This window comes from Pantherophis guttatus, chromosome 14 (assembly GCF_059756535.1).
Source record: "Pantherophis guttatus breed Tessera chromosome 14, ASM5975653v1, whole genome shotgun sequence".
NCBI classification, from domain to species: Eukaryota; Metazoa; Chordata; class Lepidosauria; order Squamata; family Colubridae; genus Pantherophis; species Pantherophis guttatus.
In genome coordinates this window covers 13,194,442-13,214,212 of record NC_142076.1, presented here as the reverse complement: position 1 = coordinate 13,214,212, position 19,771 = coordinate 13,194,442, and the positions used below count along the sequence as shown (strand labels likewise).

Sequence of the window (19,771 nt, the reverse complement as noted above, 5' to 3'; positions counted from 1 at the left end):
CTACCCCCTGGGAGTCTGACAACCAATCAGGATACTCTTTCTGGGCCCTAGGAAGTTCAAAGCCAGAGAGGGCATAAAACTCAGGGACTCACTGCATCTCGTCCCCTTTTTCTGTTCAGGAACTCAAACCATGTAATCCTGTCCACCATTAAACCATCTTTCCAAGCAGTCTCCATGTTTCCAGTGTCTTTTTCCCCACTTGGAGCTGAACCCAGAAGGATATTTCTTCCTACAATTGATTAGAGAAAGGTCTTCAACTGTGTCATCAAACTGTAGAATGTGGTTAAAAAAAAAACGGGAATCCCAGAACATTTCATGTATTCGTGTCAAACTTATACAAAGGGCAGGAAGCCACAGTCTAGACACTACATGGTGAAGCAGACTGGCTCCAAGTCAACAAAGGAGTGAGACATTGCTCTATTTTTTTTAAAAAAAATGAATTTAGTATATTATGATTTAACACTGGAAGAAGAGATGAGTGCGATTTTTAACACTGGAGGAAGAAAATCAATGGCTATGCTGATGACACCACCGGAAGAGCTGAAAATGCAAATGATCTTCAGGCTCTAAGGAATGAAAGTCAAACAGTGCAGTGAAAAAATGGGACTACTAGTCACTAAGGTGAAATGTAAAAAAACAAACCAGCCTTTGAATTGACAATGAAGAGACTCAAGTGATGGGTAACTTCTGCCTTTTAGGATTACCATAATAAAGGAACCAACAATGAAGAAACATGCTTCAAACTAACCCGTGGGAAAAGATATCCAGATGCAGTGATATACAGTACCTAGAACTACAAAGAAAATGCACAAAAATGGAAACAGGAAGAAACACTGTTGGATGAAGAAGTGATAAAAAAAGTTTTAGAATGTGCTGAGATGGACAAGTTAAGAAAAGAAATTAAAGAAAAAGAAGAGAGAGATTACTATACAATTTGGAACAAATGGTATGAATGGCTTGAGAGCAGAAATAAAGAACAACACAAATAGGGGAGAATATAAAATGTAAAATATGTAAGTAACAAATATATATAATAAGCTAATTGTTTTAAGAGGAAAAAAAAGTTAAGCATTAATGGGTTTTTCAGGCACCTGAAACAAATATTTAGAAATGTAAGGCTATTAGGATTAGAAAATACATTGTAATCAATCAAAAAGGGGACAATGAAGAAAATAAAACTATATGAGAGTTTTAATAAGCCCTGTGGTTTTATGCTTTGTAAATAATGTTTTGTGGCAGGTCTCCACCTGTGAATCTCTGCATATACTTTATGAAAATTCAGTTAGATGTATCATGAATAATTCTCCATGAACTATGTGCAGAGATTTGAAAGAACGCCCAAAGGAACAAGGCTAAACAAGTTAACCTTTCTGTAAACAAAGTCTCACAATTAAGACTTACAATTAATTCTCCTTTAGGTCCCTAACAATTGTGTATTTCCAAAAAATAATCATAAGCAAACATTTTATTGCATAATCAACCTAACTTCTCAGAAATATTCCAGTTTTCAAAAACAAAATCAAGATGAAAGGCTTGTTAGTTTTTGTAAACAAATCATCAATTTGGAATAGGAAAATGTTGTATGAGGGATTAGCTGAACAATATCTAATTAGGTTTGCAGCAATAATTTTACTAATTAAATCTGGTATTTTCCTACCCCTTTTAGACGACCTGGGATCCTGGGGTTAAGGTATCATTTAAACAACCAGATGAATGTCAATGGCAACAGGCACGTATTGAAGTTACGCATGAAGGATTAATTCTAAATGTCGTGTTACCAGTTTACAAACAAGTCAGCAGAGATCGGAGGAATAATTTACTCGTTATGAACAGAAAACCCAATAAATTAGATCCCCTAGCCTCAATTGTACTTACTACTGCTTCCTTTCATAAGGACATAGCTGAACAGTCACTGAAAAAAGATAAAATAGGAATTGAAGGAAGACACTTGTACCGGACTAAGTTAAAAAAAAAAACCTTTAAACTGTAAAAGTCTAGAGGATTAAAGAATTTGAAGAGGCATCAGAGTGCCAAAGCTCTTCTATTATATAAAGTGTAGGCATTATGAGATAAGCACATTTGACCCAGGAAGAAAATAAGTGTTTAAAACCAACTGCCTGCTTCAAGGGGATTTCTCCAGTAACTTCCTAAGAAATCCTGCTTCCAGCTTTAAGGCTTTTACTCTGCAAGTTCTAACTACCTACCTGATAACATCATCTTTTAGGAGCAGGGCGTAGAAAGAATGTTGTAATAGGCAATAAGATTATGTTTTGAGTAGTTGTAACCAGAGATCACACTCACAAAGGTTTGTCCCTTTGGGAACAAAAACAAGGGGCAAGTGTCACACCAGGTGTTAGAAAGGAAGGTGACACTTGGAGCCTTTTATAAAAAGTGTGATTTGAGCAGAACTTGAGAAAGAAGCTGAGAGTTTATAATTGAGCTACTGAGGTTCACACTTTGAACTCCTTTTCAGGCTGGAGAGTGGCCAAATCTCTGTTGATAAAAACAGGTTAGTTTAAACTAACTGGCCCTAATCTGGTGATTTTTTATTTTATTTTTTTACTTATAAAATGTTTCCGGCACTTCAGTTAGAAGCTCTAAGTGACTCAGGAATTAATACAATAAACCATAATCACTCAGTCACCGGAAGTGTGAGATGGGCGGCGAATAAATTTGATAAATATATAACAGAATAGCAATCTGTTATAATTGAATCAGCAGACAACTGATGACTCTTCTTAAAGCTCCTCACTCGGGCGCAGGAGTAAAACTAATTTTGAGTTCTCTTGATATTGGTGGTATTTTACTGCCCTCTGGAATCATCATCATCATCATCATCATCATCATCATCATCATCATCATCATCATCATGATGTCAAGAACAAGCCCTAGCCACAAATTGCATGAAGGCAAAAATTCAACATGTTACCACCAACAGCAAATGCCGCCTCTGCAATGAGAAAGATGAGACAGTCGGCCACCTGATCAGTGGGTGCAGCAAAATTTCACAAACCGACTACCTACAATGCCATGACCGCGTTGCTAAGATCATTCACTGGAAATTGTGCCAGAAGTTTGGATTTGAGTACAGCAAAAACCACTGGGAACATCAGGTTGAGAAAGTTTTAGAGAATGAGAAATTCAAGATCTTGTGGGACTTCAGGATTCAGACTGACAGGCACTTGGTCCACAACACACCTGACATAACAATAGTTGAAAAGAAAAAAGTATGGTTCATTGACATTGCAATACCTGGTGATGCACGGATTGAAGATAAGCAGCAAGAAAAAATCACAAAGTACCGGGACTTGCAAATTGAAGTTAAGCGACTGTGGAAAAAGAAATCGTGTGTTGTCCCAATTGTAATTGGAGCCCTTGGAGCAATACCCAAAGGGCTACCCTGCTCTTTAGAAATTCTAAATTTACCGGACTTGAACATTTTGACTCTACAAAAAACCACCTTACTTGGAACAGCTTACATCCTCCGACGATACCTTAAGAGTTCCTAGGTCCTTGGTTAGGACTCGAGCTGCTGAGCTATTAATCAGCTTCAAAGGCTGTGAATCTCACTAAAGAATAAATAATAATAATAATAATAATAATGATGATGATGATGATGATGATGAAGGAACCTTGCAGAGTGAAGCTGTTCTGGAGGGTGTGGCCACAGTAGAGAAAGCTCTTGATCTCTTTCTAATGAGGTCTTCAGAAAGGATCAGGGAGATCATCTGTGATCCATTGTCAGCCACAGAAACTCCCACAATAACACTGAACTAGTCGTTCTACCAATGCAAATAACCCTGTATGTTGTTGCAAATAAAAATTGCACTCAAAACTGAGCTCCTGAATGAAAGATGGGGTATAAATCAAACAAAATCGCTAAAATATACAAGGCAGGGAGATCTGGAAGCAATTTATTGACCTAGCTCTAGAAAAGTGGAAATATGCCATTGAGTGTTAGGATGTATTTCCAATTTCCTTTCTACTCCTGCCAAACAGAACTTTGCAACCACCACGAAGGTTAGAACTCCTTTTGTTCCGGAGTACTAATTGGAGAAAAATCTGAAGCAGCCCAATTTTATCTTCATGCCACGAAAGGCTTCAACGCCCACTTTCTTCAAAGCAAAGGAAAGCGGGGTGAGGCCGGCTGCATTTCCCTTTTGGGGGCTGGCCAACCCATGCAACTTAAGCTAAAACTGTGCTAGAGTTCCTGGGATTTAGATTAATGGCCTGCACACATCGGTCGTTTAAGCCAAACCAGTGAAAAAGTCTTTTGAGCTACGTCACCCGCAGGGGTTCCTCCCAAATGTCACCAAGAGGATTGCCCTAGGCTGACAACAGAGATTCTACCAAAGCCGGCATCCTTTCTGTGTCGGTAATGTGAGATAATACCTGTTTCTAAGAGAATGACGCCTGGAAACTTTAGCTCAGGCGACTCCGCTTTAAATATAGAAACGGTTTGTTTGATTTGCAGACGGTACCCAGAATAAAGAATGAGGTAATTTTTAAGTGGATCTCAAAGAGTCATCTGTTATTGATAATCACCAAACGGGGCCCATTTTCCTCCCTTCAGGTTTTGAAAGACACGTCACTGACACCACATTAACTGACTCTTTGCCAAAAGACGGGCTTAAAATAACATAGTTATCAGCCATACATTTTTTCCTTTAAGGTTCTTCCTCCTGAAGATTTCGTACAGCCCTGCTTGTTTCTGCAGGGTGTACCCACAAATAGGAGCAAACATGGTGGAGCTGCAACTTAGTGTTACATGAAGATCCCTTATTCATTTTCATCCTCCTCTAGTAATCTGTCTGTTGTGGTCCGCCTGCAGCCTGTGGAGCTGGCAGCGAAGTCGGACAGCGATGAGGCTGAGGAAGACCCTGAGCCAGTCCTGAAGGCTGGGGAAGGCCCGAATGAGGGCTCTGCGTCGGAGGCAGAGATGGGGCCAGGGCCATTGGGGAGTGATGTGCGGACTTGGGAGCCTCCAGAGGCTGACAGGAGAGGCAGAGGAAGAGGAGGAGCCTGTTCCTAATGCACGCATGTGCAGAGCTGCCAGAAGGCAAGAGCAGCTAAAGCAAGAGGACAAGAGATTATTGGCCCCTTCCATAAGGCTTAAAACAGACCAGCAACGGCTCTTGGGCTCTTTGTCGGAAAACAACGTTGATAGACTTCTTCTTGTCTTGCTGCACTTATCTCTGGTCGGCGTCTTCTGCTTCTGAACTTTTGCCAAGAGAAGCCGTTGGCAGTTTGCCTAATTAGACCAAGGTTGGTGATTAGACTGAAGAATTTGTGTTATGAAGACTTTGTTTTGATTTAGTTTGGACTACGCTGAGAATGAGTTAATTCTCAGCTGTTCTAATAAAGTCTGTTTGTTTTGGAACTCTTTGCGTCTAATACTACCTACTTGGGCCTGGGTCACAACACTGTCAGGGCTAAACATGCTTAATGCTCCTTTGGCTGTTCCAGTGTCTACTACTTGAAACATCTTAAGAATTTTTAACCCAATGTATTTTTATACTTCTGCAGATTCCCAGGTTTCCATGCGGATGAATGTAGCTTGTCTATGAATACAAAGTACATGCTGGCTTTGTAAGTGTTGTGGCCCGCACTGTTCAGATTCGGACAGTGAGGAGGTTGGGGAGGAACCTGGGCCAGTCCTGGAGTCTGGGGAAGGCTCTGATGAGGGCTCTGCATCGGAGGCAGAGAGGGAGCCAGGGCCGTCCAACAGTTACCAGCTGCCTTCGGAGTCAGACATCAGTGAAGCAGAAGAACAGCTGGAGCCTGTTCCCAGTGTGCGCATGCGCAGAGTTGCCAGATGAAAGGAACGGCTAAAGAACAAGAATCGACTCAGGAGTAAAGCCACAGGTGGACGATGAATGGCCCCTCCCAGAGGGAATAAAAGAGGAGCGAAAGGGGAGTGGAGTTTGCAGGAGACAATTAGTTTGTGTAATTGGTTTGTGACTCTCCGTGACTCCTTGCCAACTTTTGAAGATATTGGTCTGGCAACTTTCCAAGCCAGATAAGGTCTGTGACTGTAAATTCACCCTTGAAAGACTTTGCTGGATGTGAATGAGAGGAATTCACAGTAATTTAATAAAAATGGGTTTTTGTCGGGACAAGGAGTCTGCTTCGTGGTTTGGGGAAGCCTAGGTCAGAACAGTAGGGCTTAATACTCACCAATAGATTTCTGGTCAGGATAGAATACAAATCTGCATACAAATCGAAGAATTTGAATTCAAACATATGGCTTGAGAATGCCTTTTGGAAGATGGGTTTTAATCAAGCTAATATTTGGTCTGGTGATAAAAGCATCAGACTAGAAACAAGGGAGTTCTAGACCCATAAAAGCCGATTGGGTGATTTTGGGCCAGTCCCTCTCTTTCATTCGACCCACCTCACAGGGTTGTTGTTGTGAAGAAAATAGGAGGAAGGAAGGAGTATTAGATATGTTTGTCACCTTGAGTTATTTCCAAACGGAGCAGAAATTAACTTCTTTCCGACAGTGAATTTTCTTTTAATGCAAGTACAAAAACAGTTTTAATCACCAAGATTCTAATATTTTGTAGGACACTTGAAAACGATAGGTATCATTACAGAATCATATAAAAATCCAAATTCTGTTACCCAAATGACTCATCCTATCCACAGCAGACTAATCCTTGAATCCCAGATTTGCATTTCTGTGATTTCTACAAAAAAGCCAAACGCATCCCACCGCAGTGTGAAATATTTGGAAAACAAAATCTTCCATCTGCCTTATCATCGAGATTTAAAAACATGCCCTGATTGGGCTCATGGGCAATTTTTAGGCCTTTCACATACCGCACTGTCTATTAAGAACAAAGAAGTATGGTCATTCTCGTTTATATTTATTTATTTACAGTTTCCCCCCCAGGGCTGTAATAGAAAAGTCATTCCTATTCAGTTTCCAAAAACACAAAATGACTGACATAGTATTTCCCCCTCCACAGAGAGGTTTGGTAGTTGGAAAAATGGGGGAAAGCATTGTGCCTATTTTATAGAAGACAATTTCTACCTGAAGTCTAATAAAAAGACAATGCTCTTTCAGCCCAAAAGAGCTCTTTGTTTAACGGCTGCACGGCTCAAATCTGATTTCTAGATAAATAACTTTAAAAAGGCGAGCATCCGATGGTACTCCCTTACTAGCAAGGAGTCTGAGCAATTATCTGGACAGTGCATAAAAAACTTTCTCCCCTTAATGATGACACGGACTGTATTTCTGTTTCAATTTGAGTAATTACTTCTAGTCATACATTAACACCGTTTCTCAACCACGGCAGCTTTAAGAGGGATGGACTTCAACTCCCAGAATTCCCCAGGCAACAAGGCTGGGGAATTCTGGGAGCTGAAGTCCACCTATCTTAAAGCTGCCATGATTGAGAAACACTGAGTAAACATAGCTGTATATGTCACGCAAATAACTGAATTCATTTTTAGCAATGCATTAAGGGGAATCCATTTGGATCTACTCCCCCCCAGGAATGGTTATTTATCTGCCAGCAATTTCTCTCCTCTTGGAAATTCATCTGTTTTACCATCTCAAGTTGATTAAACATAAATGGAACGCACGTAAAGCATGGATTAAAAATTATTAGATTTGGCTAGCAAAAATAATAAGAAGTTGATAAGTATGCTATGATCCTGGAAAGATCAAGAATTAGAGCCTCAACTCTTTCATGGCATATATGTGAAATTAAATAAATCTGCATACATTTGCCTGTAATAAAAATAGTTGCAGTGCAAAGAAAGGCAATACAGTATTAAGTTTATAAATAAGTTCAGGCGCCATCTTAAAATACACTTACTTTCTCCTGCATGACAGCTTATAAAATGCCTCTTCTAAGATAGAAAATTTTCCCTTTTTACAGTTTCTATAAACATGAACATGAAGAGAAATAGTATTAAAAAAAATCTGATCAATAAGGCTGTGCTGTATTTTATGGATTAAAACTTTGGATCGATTTGCATAATTAATTCAATATTTTTAAAGCACCCTTATTATACATTTGAGGCTTGCAACAGCTGCCAGCAGCCATAAAAGAGATTATAGGCAATCCAAATCAGTGGCAATGCATAAAAAGACCGAAATATCTGCAATTTTCCCGTTTTTTTTTTTTTATCCAAAGCATCGATTAAACAAAAATGAAACCTACTTCTTTAAGAGCTGTTTTAAACTACTAAAGGGCACTTGTGATATCCTAGGTATAGCTAAATGGCATTTTGACAGACTTTAAAGCCCTTTAAGTCAATATTTATAAAATGTGCATTTATGTTTAAAAAAAAACCCAAAAAACTTGGATGAATCCCCAAAAGGAGCAGGAGCTGAAATCTACTAATAGATCTTCCTCCCACCTCTTTTCAAACAAACGCGGAGTGCGAAACGCAGCTATTTCTTTAAACAATAATCCTATGGCAGTTTTGTGTTATATAACGTCCAAAGTTAAGCAAGCAAGGGGAGGGGGAAAAAAAACTGGAAAAAGTGAAGTGTGACCAAAAAGTCTGACAAAACAAAACAAAACAAAAAGATTAGGAATGAACTTAGTGTAGGTATTATGCCCAAAACGATCTGCTCGTTTTAGAACACTTCCTGTAAAACAGGTTATGCAACGATGGCTACTTTACGACCCGTGGACTTCAACTCCCAAAATTCCTGCTGGCTCAGGAATTCTAGCACTTGATGTCCACAGGTCAGGAATTCTGGGAATTGATCTTCACAGGTCATAAAGTGGCCACGGTTGCACATTCCTGCTTTAAAGCTTGTAAAAGAACCAAGGGAAAAAAATGTGGCATCTGGAAGAGAGGAGTGTTAAAATTTGCAAATTCCTTGCAGGTTTTCACACATATACATACACACCCCTGTAGGCACCTTTATCCAATGCTTCCTGGAGCCAGGCACGGTTCAGAAGCTACCATCGCCTTCTGCAAAAGCCTGTGGCCAAAGGAGAAACTGCAACTTCTCATGTTAAAAATAAACTCGAGGGGGTAGACAGCTTGGCACACCCAAGAAAAACTTGGTGAAGGAACTTCGTGATATCCGGGAGCGTTTGGCGGATCAGAAAAGGACATCTGGACCAGTCGAATTACCGTTGTCTCCTGTTGTAAACTGGCCCAGTTTAAAGAGGCTGGACATGCACAGGTCATTCCTATGTGACACTCCCCATGAAACACGGAGCCTTCGGAAGCCCCGGGGGTGACGCGCCATCACCTCTTCGTTTTCCCTTGAGAAACGGCCTCCGTCAAAGGCAGATGGATGAATTCGTAGAGCTGCTTGGCATTGGCAGCGTTGCCCAGAAGTTCGGCCAACTTCTCTTGAGAAAAAGATATCAGTTCTGCGATACTCTCGACGTGATTCATTACGGCCTGGCAGTTTTTCGAATTGATTCCAGGCATTTTTAGCAAGAAGTCTTGAGGGCCAGGGTTGTATTTGTCCCGTTCGGGGAGGGTTTCGGAATCGGCCGTGATGGCCAAAGCCGCCGTTGCGTCAGGCTGAGGCCTGTTCTGTTTCAATTCTTCGAACACTTCGGCCGTGGCGTGCGGAGAAGGGCACCACAGGAGCCGGAGGCGCGGGAAGTGAAGCGTCAGGAGGGCGAGCTTGGAGATCACGTCGTTGCTGGAGATCTCTTGGTACAGAGAAGCCCGGGGAGTGAGAGAAAAGGGTTTGCTGGCGTCAAACTCAATGAGCAGGACAGGCCGTTGATAGTAGCGAGACATGGAGACGCACTGAGTGTACAACCTGCCATTATTGAGGGAGCCGATGAGGTCGCTGGTGCTCTTGCGCTCCACGCAGATGTCCGGGGTGAGAATGTAATCCCCGACTTCTAACGTCACGGGCTCGATGTCGATGCCCCGCCGATGAATCAGGGAGGGAAGCTCGCTGCGAAATTCACGCATGTCCACCACGATCCTGTGCTGCACAGCCTTCTGGTGTTGGCCACCTAAGTTGTGAGAGATGGAGGTCATTTCATATGAATTAACAACATTCCCAGTTGCAATGGATGGCTGTGAAAGTTGGACCATGAGGAAGGCCGAGCACCAAAGAATGGAGGCCTTTGAACTCTGGTGCTGGAGAAGACTCCTACGAGTCCCTCAGACTGCAAGACGATCCAACCGGTCAGTCCTAGAGGAGATCAACCCTGACTGCTCTTTAGAAGCCCAGATCCTGAAGAGGAAGCTCAAATCCTTTGGCCACCTAATGAGAAGGAAGGACTCCCTGGAGAAGAGCCTAATGCTGGGAACGATGGAGGGCAAAAGAAGAAGGGGACGGCAGAGAATGAGATGGCTGGATGGAGTTACTGAAGCAGTCGGTGTGGACTTAAATGGACTCCAGAGGATGGTAGAGAACAGGAAGGCCTGGAGGAACGTTGTCCATGGGGTCGCGATGGGTTGGACACGACTTCACAACCACCACCACCACCAACAACAGGGAGCTTGGCCCTAGCCTGAGCACTAACGGACTGTCTAGTTGCAGGATGGGAAGTGGCTGTGAATTTGCCTTGCATCCCAGTTTAAGCTTAAGGATGAAGATATTCCAAAGATGAAAAGCCAAACTGTAGGTAGTCTTTGACTTATGACTAGAATTTCCATTGCTAAGCAAGGCTGCTGTAAAGTTATGCCTGGTTTTGAGACTTTTTTTTACCACATGAAGCAGACTGTTAAGCAAATCACCATAGCTGTGAAGTGACTCATGAGAGCATTAATTAAATCTATTTCCCCATTTCCTTGTCGGAAGCCAGCTGGGAAGATCGGAAATGGTGATCACATGAAACCAGGAGACCCCGAGTTCAGGCCCTGCCTTGGCCAGCCACTTTCTGTCAGCCCTAGGAAGGAGGCAATGGCAAACCACTTCTGAAAGACCTTGCCAAGAAAACTGCAGGGACTTGTCCTGAAAATCAGACACAGTTGAATGGAAGGAAAACAAATTGCTAGTTTACAGCAGTCGTGCATATTTAGGGTGCCAGCTAGCACTACCCAGGGTGAACCCTTAAAAATGGAATTGTTAATCAATCCATGTACAAATCAAAGCTATCTTAAGCGATGTGGAACATTCACACAACCTGTCTTGCCCCCATTGGAGTCTGACTCGGAGATGGAAGACGAACAGCTGACAGAGAGCGAGAGAGTGGCTCCGTTGGCTGTGGAGGAAACTGGGGAAGGGCAAAGTCAGGCTGGGCAGAGCAGAGGAGAGTTAGAACAAGGGAGAGGGGGTTCAGATGAAGACCAAGGCCCACCCCTTCCTCATCCTAGGGCACGCAGGGAAGAACGGAGAAGAGAGCAACGTGGGTTGCGTGGCTTACGAGGGACGAAAGGGGCCCGATTCCCTTCACAAGGCACACCTGGGGATGGAATTTAAAGGAGAGGCAAATGGGAGGGACGGTTGTCGGGAACAAACGCTGAGTTCATCTCGTGTTAACTGCTTTCTCTGAGTTCCTGGCGTCCTCCCAACTGGATTGATTTACTGCCGTGCTACTTCAGTTCTGGAACTCCTTATCTTGCTTGCCCTGCCGAATTAATTACCTTATCTTGCCTTGTTGGATTTATAGTTGGAAGCTTTTTCTGCTTAGAACAAGTGGACTGGAGCATTTCTAGCCAAAGACTGTTACAGGTTTATTGGAGAGCTTTTCTCCTGACCGGAGAGTAAAAGGGACGTTGGGGGCAAAGTTGGAGCTAATAAAGGGACTCAGAATTATTCTCTGGTTGTGTTGCCTTTGTGCCACGCCCCGGGTCATCACACAACCATTTCATGAATCAATGTGAATCCAGCCTCCCAAAAAGGGACAGAGACTGAGACACGGTCTTAAAAAGAGTTGCAGAGAGCCCCAAACAGACCTGCTTTGCGTGTGTCAATCGAAACGGTGGCTGCTGTGGAATCTCTTGCTAAATCCAAATTGGTTTCATCCCGCCCTTCTCTTTCTTCCGGAATTACCATGCCGGCCTTCTCTCTGAAAGGAAGGAGAGAAAAAGGATGCATGAGTACTACTTAACATTTAAGCTCTAAAACTGTCCAGCTTGAATGTAGGGGAGAAAAAAAAAATCCACTCTAGAGCCATCAACATGTTTTAATTCTTGAGTTGGTGATAAGATAGGCAGCTATAGTAATGTTTTAATGCATAAATAAATGAAATTCCTCCTGTGGCCACAAGGCATGGCCACTGAGTGCTCTGCCTGGAGATGATGGACGGTGTTATTATCTCTCAAACTGTATCTGACGGGGGGAGGTCCGGCTTGTAACTCACCACTAGCTGGGAAATACACGAGGATGAATGGAAATAGTTTTAATTTACTAACTTCTATTTCTGCAGGGCAGAAACTGGGGCAATTAAATATAGGTAGTCCTTGACTTACAACCATTCGTTTGGTGACTGTTTGAAGCACAGCACTGAAAAAAGTGACATAGGCCGTTTCCCCCCCCCCCCCCGCATGCTGACAACCGTTGCAGCATCCCCATGATCATGTGATCAAAATTTGGATGCTTGGCAACTGTCTCGTATTTATGACCGTTCCAATGTCCCCGAGTCACATGATCCCATTATGCATCCTTCTGACAATGAAAGTCAATGGGGAAGCACTCTCTCTCTCTTCCTCCCTCCTTCTCTCTCTCCAAGCCATCCTTTCATTTATCCATCTGCTATCTATCCATCCATTCATCCCTCTATCTATCCATCCCTCTATCTATCCATCCCTCTATCCATCCCTCTATCTATCCATCCATCCATCCATCCATCTATCCATCCCTCTATCTATCCATCCCTCTATCTGCTCTCGGTCTGTCTGTCCGTCCGTCCGTCCGTCCGTCCTTCCATCCATCCATCCATCCCTCTATCTATCCATCCCTTTATCTATCCTTCCCTCTATCCCTCTATTCATCATCCATCCCTCTATCTATCCTTCCCTCTGCTCTCGGTCTGTCTGTCTGTCCGTCCTTCCTTCCATCCATCCATCCATCCCTCTATCTATCCATCCCTTTATCTATCCTTCCCTCTATCCCTCTATTCATCATCCATCCCTCTATCTATCCTTCCCTCTGCTCTCGGTCTGTCTGTCTGTCCGTCCTTCCTTCCATCCATCCATCCATCCATCCATCCATCCATCCATCCATCCCTCTATCTATCCATCCATGCATCCATCCCTCTATCTATCCATCCCTCTGTCTATCTATCAATCCATCCCTCTATCCATCTATTTGCTGGCTGTCCATCCATCCATCCATCCATCCATCCATATCTACCTACTTACCCTGTTTCCCAAAAATAAGACATACCCGGATAATAAGGCCAATTGGGCTTTTGAGCGCATGCGCTAAAATAAGCCCCCCCCCCACCGAAGATAATCCCTCCCCAAAAATATTTAAACGCATGCGTAGCTGGTCCCCGCCATTTCCTCTGGTTAGGGTTAGGGAGCCAGAGCTGGAAATCAGGTAAAACAGCAAGAGGAGCCCCGTCTTGCTCCATGTGCCCCAAAATAATAAGACCTCCCCGAAAATAAGGCCATGCGCTTATTTCAGGGTCCAAAGAAATATAAGACAGGGTCTTATTTTCAGAGAAACATGGTATCTATCAAATTTATTTGCCACCCATCTCTTATCCAATGACTTGTCCTCTTTTTCCATTACAGAGCGCTGGATTAAAACTGGAAAGGCTCAAATCCCTTTGGTTGCCTTTCGATCGTTTATCATTCTCTCCACCCGACATTCACACAGAGAGGGAGAAACCATACACCACTTCATCACCAAGGAGAAGATACTAACACACGCCTGCCTGCCTCCCACGCCTGCCGCAGATAAAGGGACGGGAGCGAATTCACCAAGACTCCCTCTGCCTGCTTCCTCTCTCACTTGTTATATAATTCATTGCCCATCCTCTCCATCATTTTACGTAAGTTTGCTACCTTGGAAACATGGAAAGGGAAGAGGAGGACAAGGGCTGCGTAGCAACAGAAAAGCTCTAGCAGTCTTCCAAATGGGTAGAAATCTTTTTGGGGAGTTTTCGCAGAGAATGGCATTTATAGGAATTGGCATTAAAACCTGGCCAATTTTAGAGGAGAAAGAACTGGAAAAAATGACTCAGCCTCTGTCAGCCCTCCGAGGTAGACCAGTCTAGAAAACTATACCGATTGTGTTGACCTAAAGACTTGGCTCTGAGAATTGGCCCGGGGACCCCAATGTGGGGAGTTTGACCCTGGAGGTGGCTGCTAGATTGACAGCAGTCTCCATGTCCCCCACCCCTTGCTCGCTGCTCCCAACTCGGCCATCTTAGCTTTTTTTTACTAATCATACTGCTGTACTTCCTTTTTCTTTTTCATTTTCCTTTCATGTTCTTTAAACTTTGGAATTAGAATTCAGAATTCAGAATAAAACAGAGCTGGAAGGGACCTTGGAAGTCTTCTAGTCCAGCCCTCTGCTCAAGCAGAACCTATAAATTCCCTTTTATTTCTTCACTGGTTGAAGGTTCTGAGCTGCCTAAAGTTTTGCCCCACTTTACGGCCTTTCTTGCCATCGTCGCTAAGCGAAGCTCTGCTGTCGTTAAGTTAGTCACACGGTCGTTAAGTGAATCTGGCTTCCCCCCCGTTGACCTTGCTTGTCAGAAGGTCACAAAAGGGGATCCCGGGAGACACTGCGACCATCATAAATAGGAGTGTCAGTTGCCAAGCATCTGAATTTTGGGGAGGGAATGCCGCAATGGTCATAAGTGTGAAAAATCGCCATGTCACTTTTTTCAGTGTCACTGTAACTTCGAAATGGTCACTAATCGAACTGCTGTAAGGCGAGGACTGCCTGTAATAATAACAACTGCCTATTCCAGGTCCTTGGAAAAGACTCGACAGGTAGACAAAAATGCCCAAATCCATCCTGAACATCTGGTGGACTATAGAACCGTAATTCTACAGGTAGTCCTCGATTTACGACCACAATCGAGCCCCAAATTTCTGTTGTTAAGTGACACATTTCTTCAGTGAGTTTGGCCCCATTTTACGACCGTTCTTGCCATGGTTGTTAAGTGATTCGCTGCAGTTGATAAGTTACTGACCCGGTTGTTAAGTGAAACCGGCTACCCTCTTGACTTTGCTTGTCGGGAGGTCGCAAAACAAAAAAAAAGGGGGGGGGGAGGGTGTCACATGATCTTGGGACACTGCAACGGTCATAAATACGAACCAGTCTGCCAAGCCTCTGAATTTTGATCGCGTGACCTGAGGGGGTTGCTGCAAAGGTCGCCGTTCTGAAAAACAGTCCAAAGTCACTTTTTTTCTCAGTGCCGCCGTAACTTTGAACGGTCACTAAACGAAGGGCTGCAAGTCAAGGACTACCTGTATTGGGTTGAATCTTTGGGGCAAAATTCTCTCCTGTTGTACGCTGGAGTGATGGGGTCTCAAGGGACCACCGTTCTGCACGGCTCAAAGTGCCCCACAGCCAGTGGTGAAATCCCAATTTTTTTTACTACTGGTTCTGTGGGCGTGGCTTGGTGGGCGTGGCAGGGGAAGGATACTGCAAAATCCCCATTCCCTCCCCACTCCTGGGGGAAGGATGCTGCAAAATCTCCATTTCCTCCCCACTCCTGGGGGAAGGATATTGCAAAATCTCCACTCTGGGACCAGCCAGAGGTGGCATTTGCCGGTTCTCCGAACTGCTCAAAATTTCCGCTACTGGTTCTCCAGAACCTGCTGGATTTCACCCCTGCTCACAGCTCATTGTTGCTGACACAATATAAAGTACTAGCTGGACGCTTGTGCTTCGCTATGAAACTATGTGCTCAGGCTTGATAAATTGACACTTAAAGCCTGGAACTGTAGAATGTAGAATGTGTAAGTCCGTAGCATCAGAGTGTGTTAATATAAGGCAACTGGCAGTTGGAACAGAGGGGGAGGAGAAGTAGAATGTCCCAGCCCGCTGGCCGGATGAGTCACGTGCAAATCATGCCCACACCTGGTGTAGTGAAGGAGTAGCATCAGAGCATGTTAATATAAGCATCAGACTGTGTTAATATAAGGCAACTGGCAGTTGGGACAGAGTTCCTTTCAGGTGGGGAGGGTATATACATACATACATACATACATACATACATACATACATACATACATACATACATATTAATGCATTCTAAAGGCAAAGTCCAAGAGGCCTTTTACCGAATGAGTTTTTCAAAAGCTTCCTTCTCTTTCCTTAGCATGGTAAGGTAGCGCTGTTCTTCCGTCGACCCTCCGTAGATCAGGAAATAAACCCTGCAAGGCAAGACAAGAAAATTTTTCAAATCCAAAAGGTGCCGGCTAGATGGCTAAACACACTCCATCCTGGCTTGCAAAATAAGCCACGATGGCCGAGGCATATTCATAATGCTAAACCATTCATCGTGTCTTATGTATTACAACACCAAAGTCTACTAAATGAACATCAGCTTAATGCGAATCCAGATCATCTGTTTCCTCTAGGTTTCCTGAAGATTAAAATAAAAAATAAATACGGCCTCAATAGCACCTTCTTAATTCTCCACAGGTGTGTCATAATCTCCTTGCCTTGGGCCAGCCAGCCCTGGGTTCTCTAAGCCTCTGAGCAACAAGCGAGTTTTCCGCTTTAATAAGAATTAAGATTAAGGCTCTCCTAATTAATAAGAATTAAACCCTGTGATTCATTGTGTGTAGGCAGGAGAGGCTGGGATCCGATTTCACAACCTACACGTCCTTCCTCGTTATAAGACCCTGAGTAAATACTGCAAAATGACTGTAGGCATGTACTCATTTCGCCAGGCCAAATCCAGTTGGGTCTATTTAAAAAAGAAAGAAAGAAAGAAAGAAAGAAAGAAAGAAAGAAAGAAAGAAAGAAAGAAAGAAAGAAAGAAAGAAAGAAAGAAAGAAAGAAAGAAAGAAAGAAAGAAAGAAAGAAAGAGAAAGAAAGAAGGAAGGAAGGAAGGAAGGAAGGAAGGAAGGAAGGAAGGAAGGAAAGAAAGAAAGAAAGAAAGAAAGAAAGAAAGAAAGAAAGAAAGAAAGAAAGAAAGAAAGAAAGAAATGGCATTATTTTTATAAATAGAAGACAACATTTGTAGTGCAGAATTGAACTGTGGCATCTGTTGGCACTCTCTAAGCTTGGTTATTTTCTTGCAGACATTTTCATGACCCGACTAGGTAACATCATCAGAGCTACAGGAAGTGGAGTTTGCTCTCTGTTCATACAGTGGTTTGCCCTGTTAGTGTTGGTGGGAATGTTCTCGCTGGCTTCTTGATTAAGCTGTTCTTCACAGCATTGTTAGTACTCTTAGTCCCACTAATTGGTTAATGAAATGTCTTCAAGAAAACAAGCAAGCTCAGAGTCTGTAGAGATTCTCAGTCATCCAGGTCATGCAGCAAAACCGTGACCTGGATGACGGAGAATCTCTACAGACTTTTGGATGAACACCCTTGGAATGGTGTGGAAGTAGGAATGGATTTCCAGAGGGGGAAAAAATGCAGACTGCTGGAACCAGGAGCATTAACTCAGGTGACCCTGAGGACACAGACAAACCTCCAAGTGGCGTCAATGACCCTCTAAAAGGATGCAAATGACCAGCTGGCTGCAAGGAGTATCAATCCTTCCATTCCCCACCATCCTCTCAGAGCTGAGGAAGCTTCTTGGATGAGAAGCGAAATGTCTTCAAAAAACCAGGAAGTCCAGTTGCCTCCTGAAAAAGCACCTTTGGGACAACCGTGACCTGGATGACGGAGAAACTCTACAGACTTTTAGCTATGGAATTTGGGATGAACGCTCTTTGAATGGTGCGGGAGTAGGAATGGATTTCCAGAGGAGAAAAAAAATTGCAGACTACAGGAACCAGAAGCACTAACTCAAGTGACCCTGAGGACACAGATAAACCTCCAGGTGGCCTCAACGTCCCTCTCAAAGGATACAAATGACCAGCTGTCTGCAAGGAATATAAATCCTTCCATCCTTCACCATCCAGTCAGAGCTGAAGAAGCTTCTTGGATGAGAAGCAAAACATCTTCAAAGGAAAAAAGAAGAAGAAAGTCTAGGTGCCTTGCTTGTCCAGTTGGGACAAGCAAGCTCGGAGAACACCAAAGACCTCTCACATTTTTATTTTTATTTTTTGTTCCTATTTAGCCTGGAGTATAAACATAACCAGAACAATCTCCTTCAGCCATTGCTCCCTTTCAAGCCAACGTTACCTCAACGGCTTTCCTGGTCTGCTGGCCTTGTAAACTTCCAGCTGGCGAACAAACGTCAGCTCTGCATCGTACAAGACGACGTATCTGGGCTCCACCTCGTGCAAGACGGACGTGAGGGCGTACGGATCCCCGCAGCCATTTAAAGGATGGATGACGGTCAGCGGTTCCTTTAGGATGCCGTAATAGGCATCGGAGGAGGACAGTTTTAACTGGAGACCCTCGGATCTTTCCCCGTTGCTCTCCTGGCTGCTGTTGAGGTCCTCAGAATCTCCTTCTTCTACCTTGACGTTTTCCTGCTGCTCCGTGTTCAACATTTGCGTCAAGGTCAACTCTGCCTTTTTCTTTTTCCTTTTCGGCTTGGAGGATTCCGTTTTGGCTTTCTTGGCTAGCGGTTCTTGGCCGTTCTTGTCACAGTCCTTGGCCTCTCTCCGGTTCTTCAGGCCGGCCGCACTCGCTTCCTTATCCGACCCAAAGGTTTTGTTGTAGAGTCTGGTTAAATAGGCTTCGGTCCCAATGGTGATGTATTCCTTGAGCTGAGCGCAGGTACGGTCATCGCTGGCACATACTAGCACTCGGCCTGCAGCCAAAGAGAGTTTCCACGCGTACGGCTTGAAATCAAGTCAACCTTTCCTCTCCTACAGGGGGTCCTCGAGTTACAACCAGAACTTCTGTTGCTATGCCAACCAAAGAGGGTGGGTGCCTGACTTTATGTGAAACACTGCAGTTGATAAATGAATCCCGCAGTCGTTTAAGCGAGTCCCGGATTCCCCTTCCTTTACTTTGCTGGTTGGAAGATGGCTGGGGAGGTCACAAATGGGGATCATGCCTGTTGCCAAGCGCCCAAATTTTAATCACGTGACTGGGAGGATGCTGCAACAGTCATAAGTGCAAGGACCAGTCGTAAGTCACCTTTTTTTTCCCAGTAGCAGTGTAACTTTGAATGGTCACTAAAGGAATGGTTGTAAGTCGAGGACCATCTGTATTTTTAACAGAAAAAAATAAGTATGGAGTCTTCACAAAATAGGGCATCTGTCATCATCCTTCTAATAAAAGTGCTACTGTTTGGGGACTCAGCTAGCCTGGGACAAAAGTTTTATATCTGAAGTTCAACTGAAGCGGTTTCAGGATGGAATGAAGGGATATCCTTCCTTCCTTCCTTCCTTCCTCCTCCTCCTCTTCCTTCCTTCCTTCCTCCTCCTCTTCCTTCTTTCTTCCCTCCCCCCTTCCTTCCTTCCTCTTCTCCCTCCTCTTCCTTCCTTCTTCCCTCCCCTTCCTTCTTTCCTTCCTTCCCTCCCTTCTTTTCTTCCCTCCCTCTCTCCCTGAAAAATCTCTCCCTTTACACAGCTCCAAAATTATATATATTTTTTAACAATTTCAACACATTTATGATTTTGACAATGCTAATGGTCCAGGCTGCCTCAGGAGACGGTGTCTTTCTTTAACTTGAGGCTGGACCTTAGGAATGGAAGCAGGGGTGGGCTGCTGTAGGTTCGCAAGGGTTCAGGAGAACCCAGTGGTGGGATTCAGGTAATTTAACAACCGGTTCTCTGCCCTAATGACTTCTTCCAACAAGCAGTGTGCCAAACTGCTCAGAAAGTTAACAACC

The 19,771-nt window shown here is 43.7% G+C and overlaps 1 protein-coding gene across 2 annotated transcripts in view; it reads right to left on the bottom strand.

Moving 5' to 3' along the window:
• Nucleotides 1-6,493: 6,493 nt before the first annotated feature.
• ERCC4 (ERCC excision repair 4, endonuclease catalytic subunit) overlaps nucleotides 6,494-19,771 on the bottom strand; it is a 29,997-nt gene continuing 16,719 nt past the window's right edge. For both annotated transcript variants that reach the window (XM_034430261.3, XM_034430260.2), the window contains exons 8-11: nucleotides 18,166-18,742; nucleotides 16,141-16,233; nucleotides 11,848-11,960; nucleotides 6,494-9,956 (exon numbers count right to left, since the gene is read on the bottom strand). In XM_034430261.3, coding sequence (XP_034286152.2) covers nucleotides 9,223-9,956; nucleotides 11,848-11,960; nucleotides 16,141-16,233; nucleotides 18,166-18,742 — 1,517 coding nt within the window. In that variant the 3' untranslated portion in view covers nucleotides 6,494-9,222. The remainder of the gene's footprint in view (nucleotides 9,957-11,847; nucleotides 11,961-16,140; nucleotides 16,234-18,165; nucleotides 18,743-19,771) is intronic.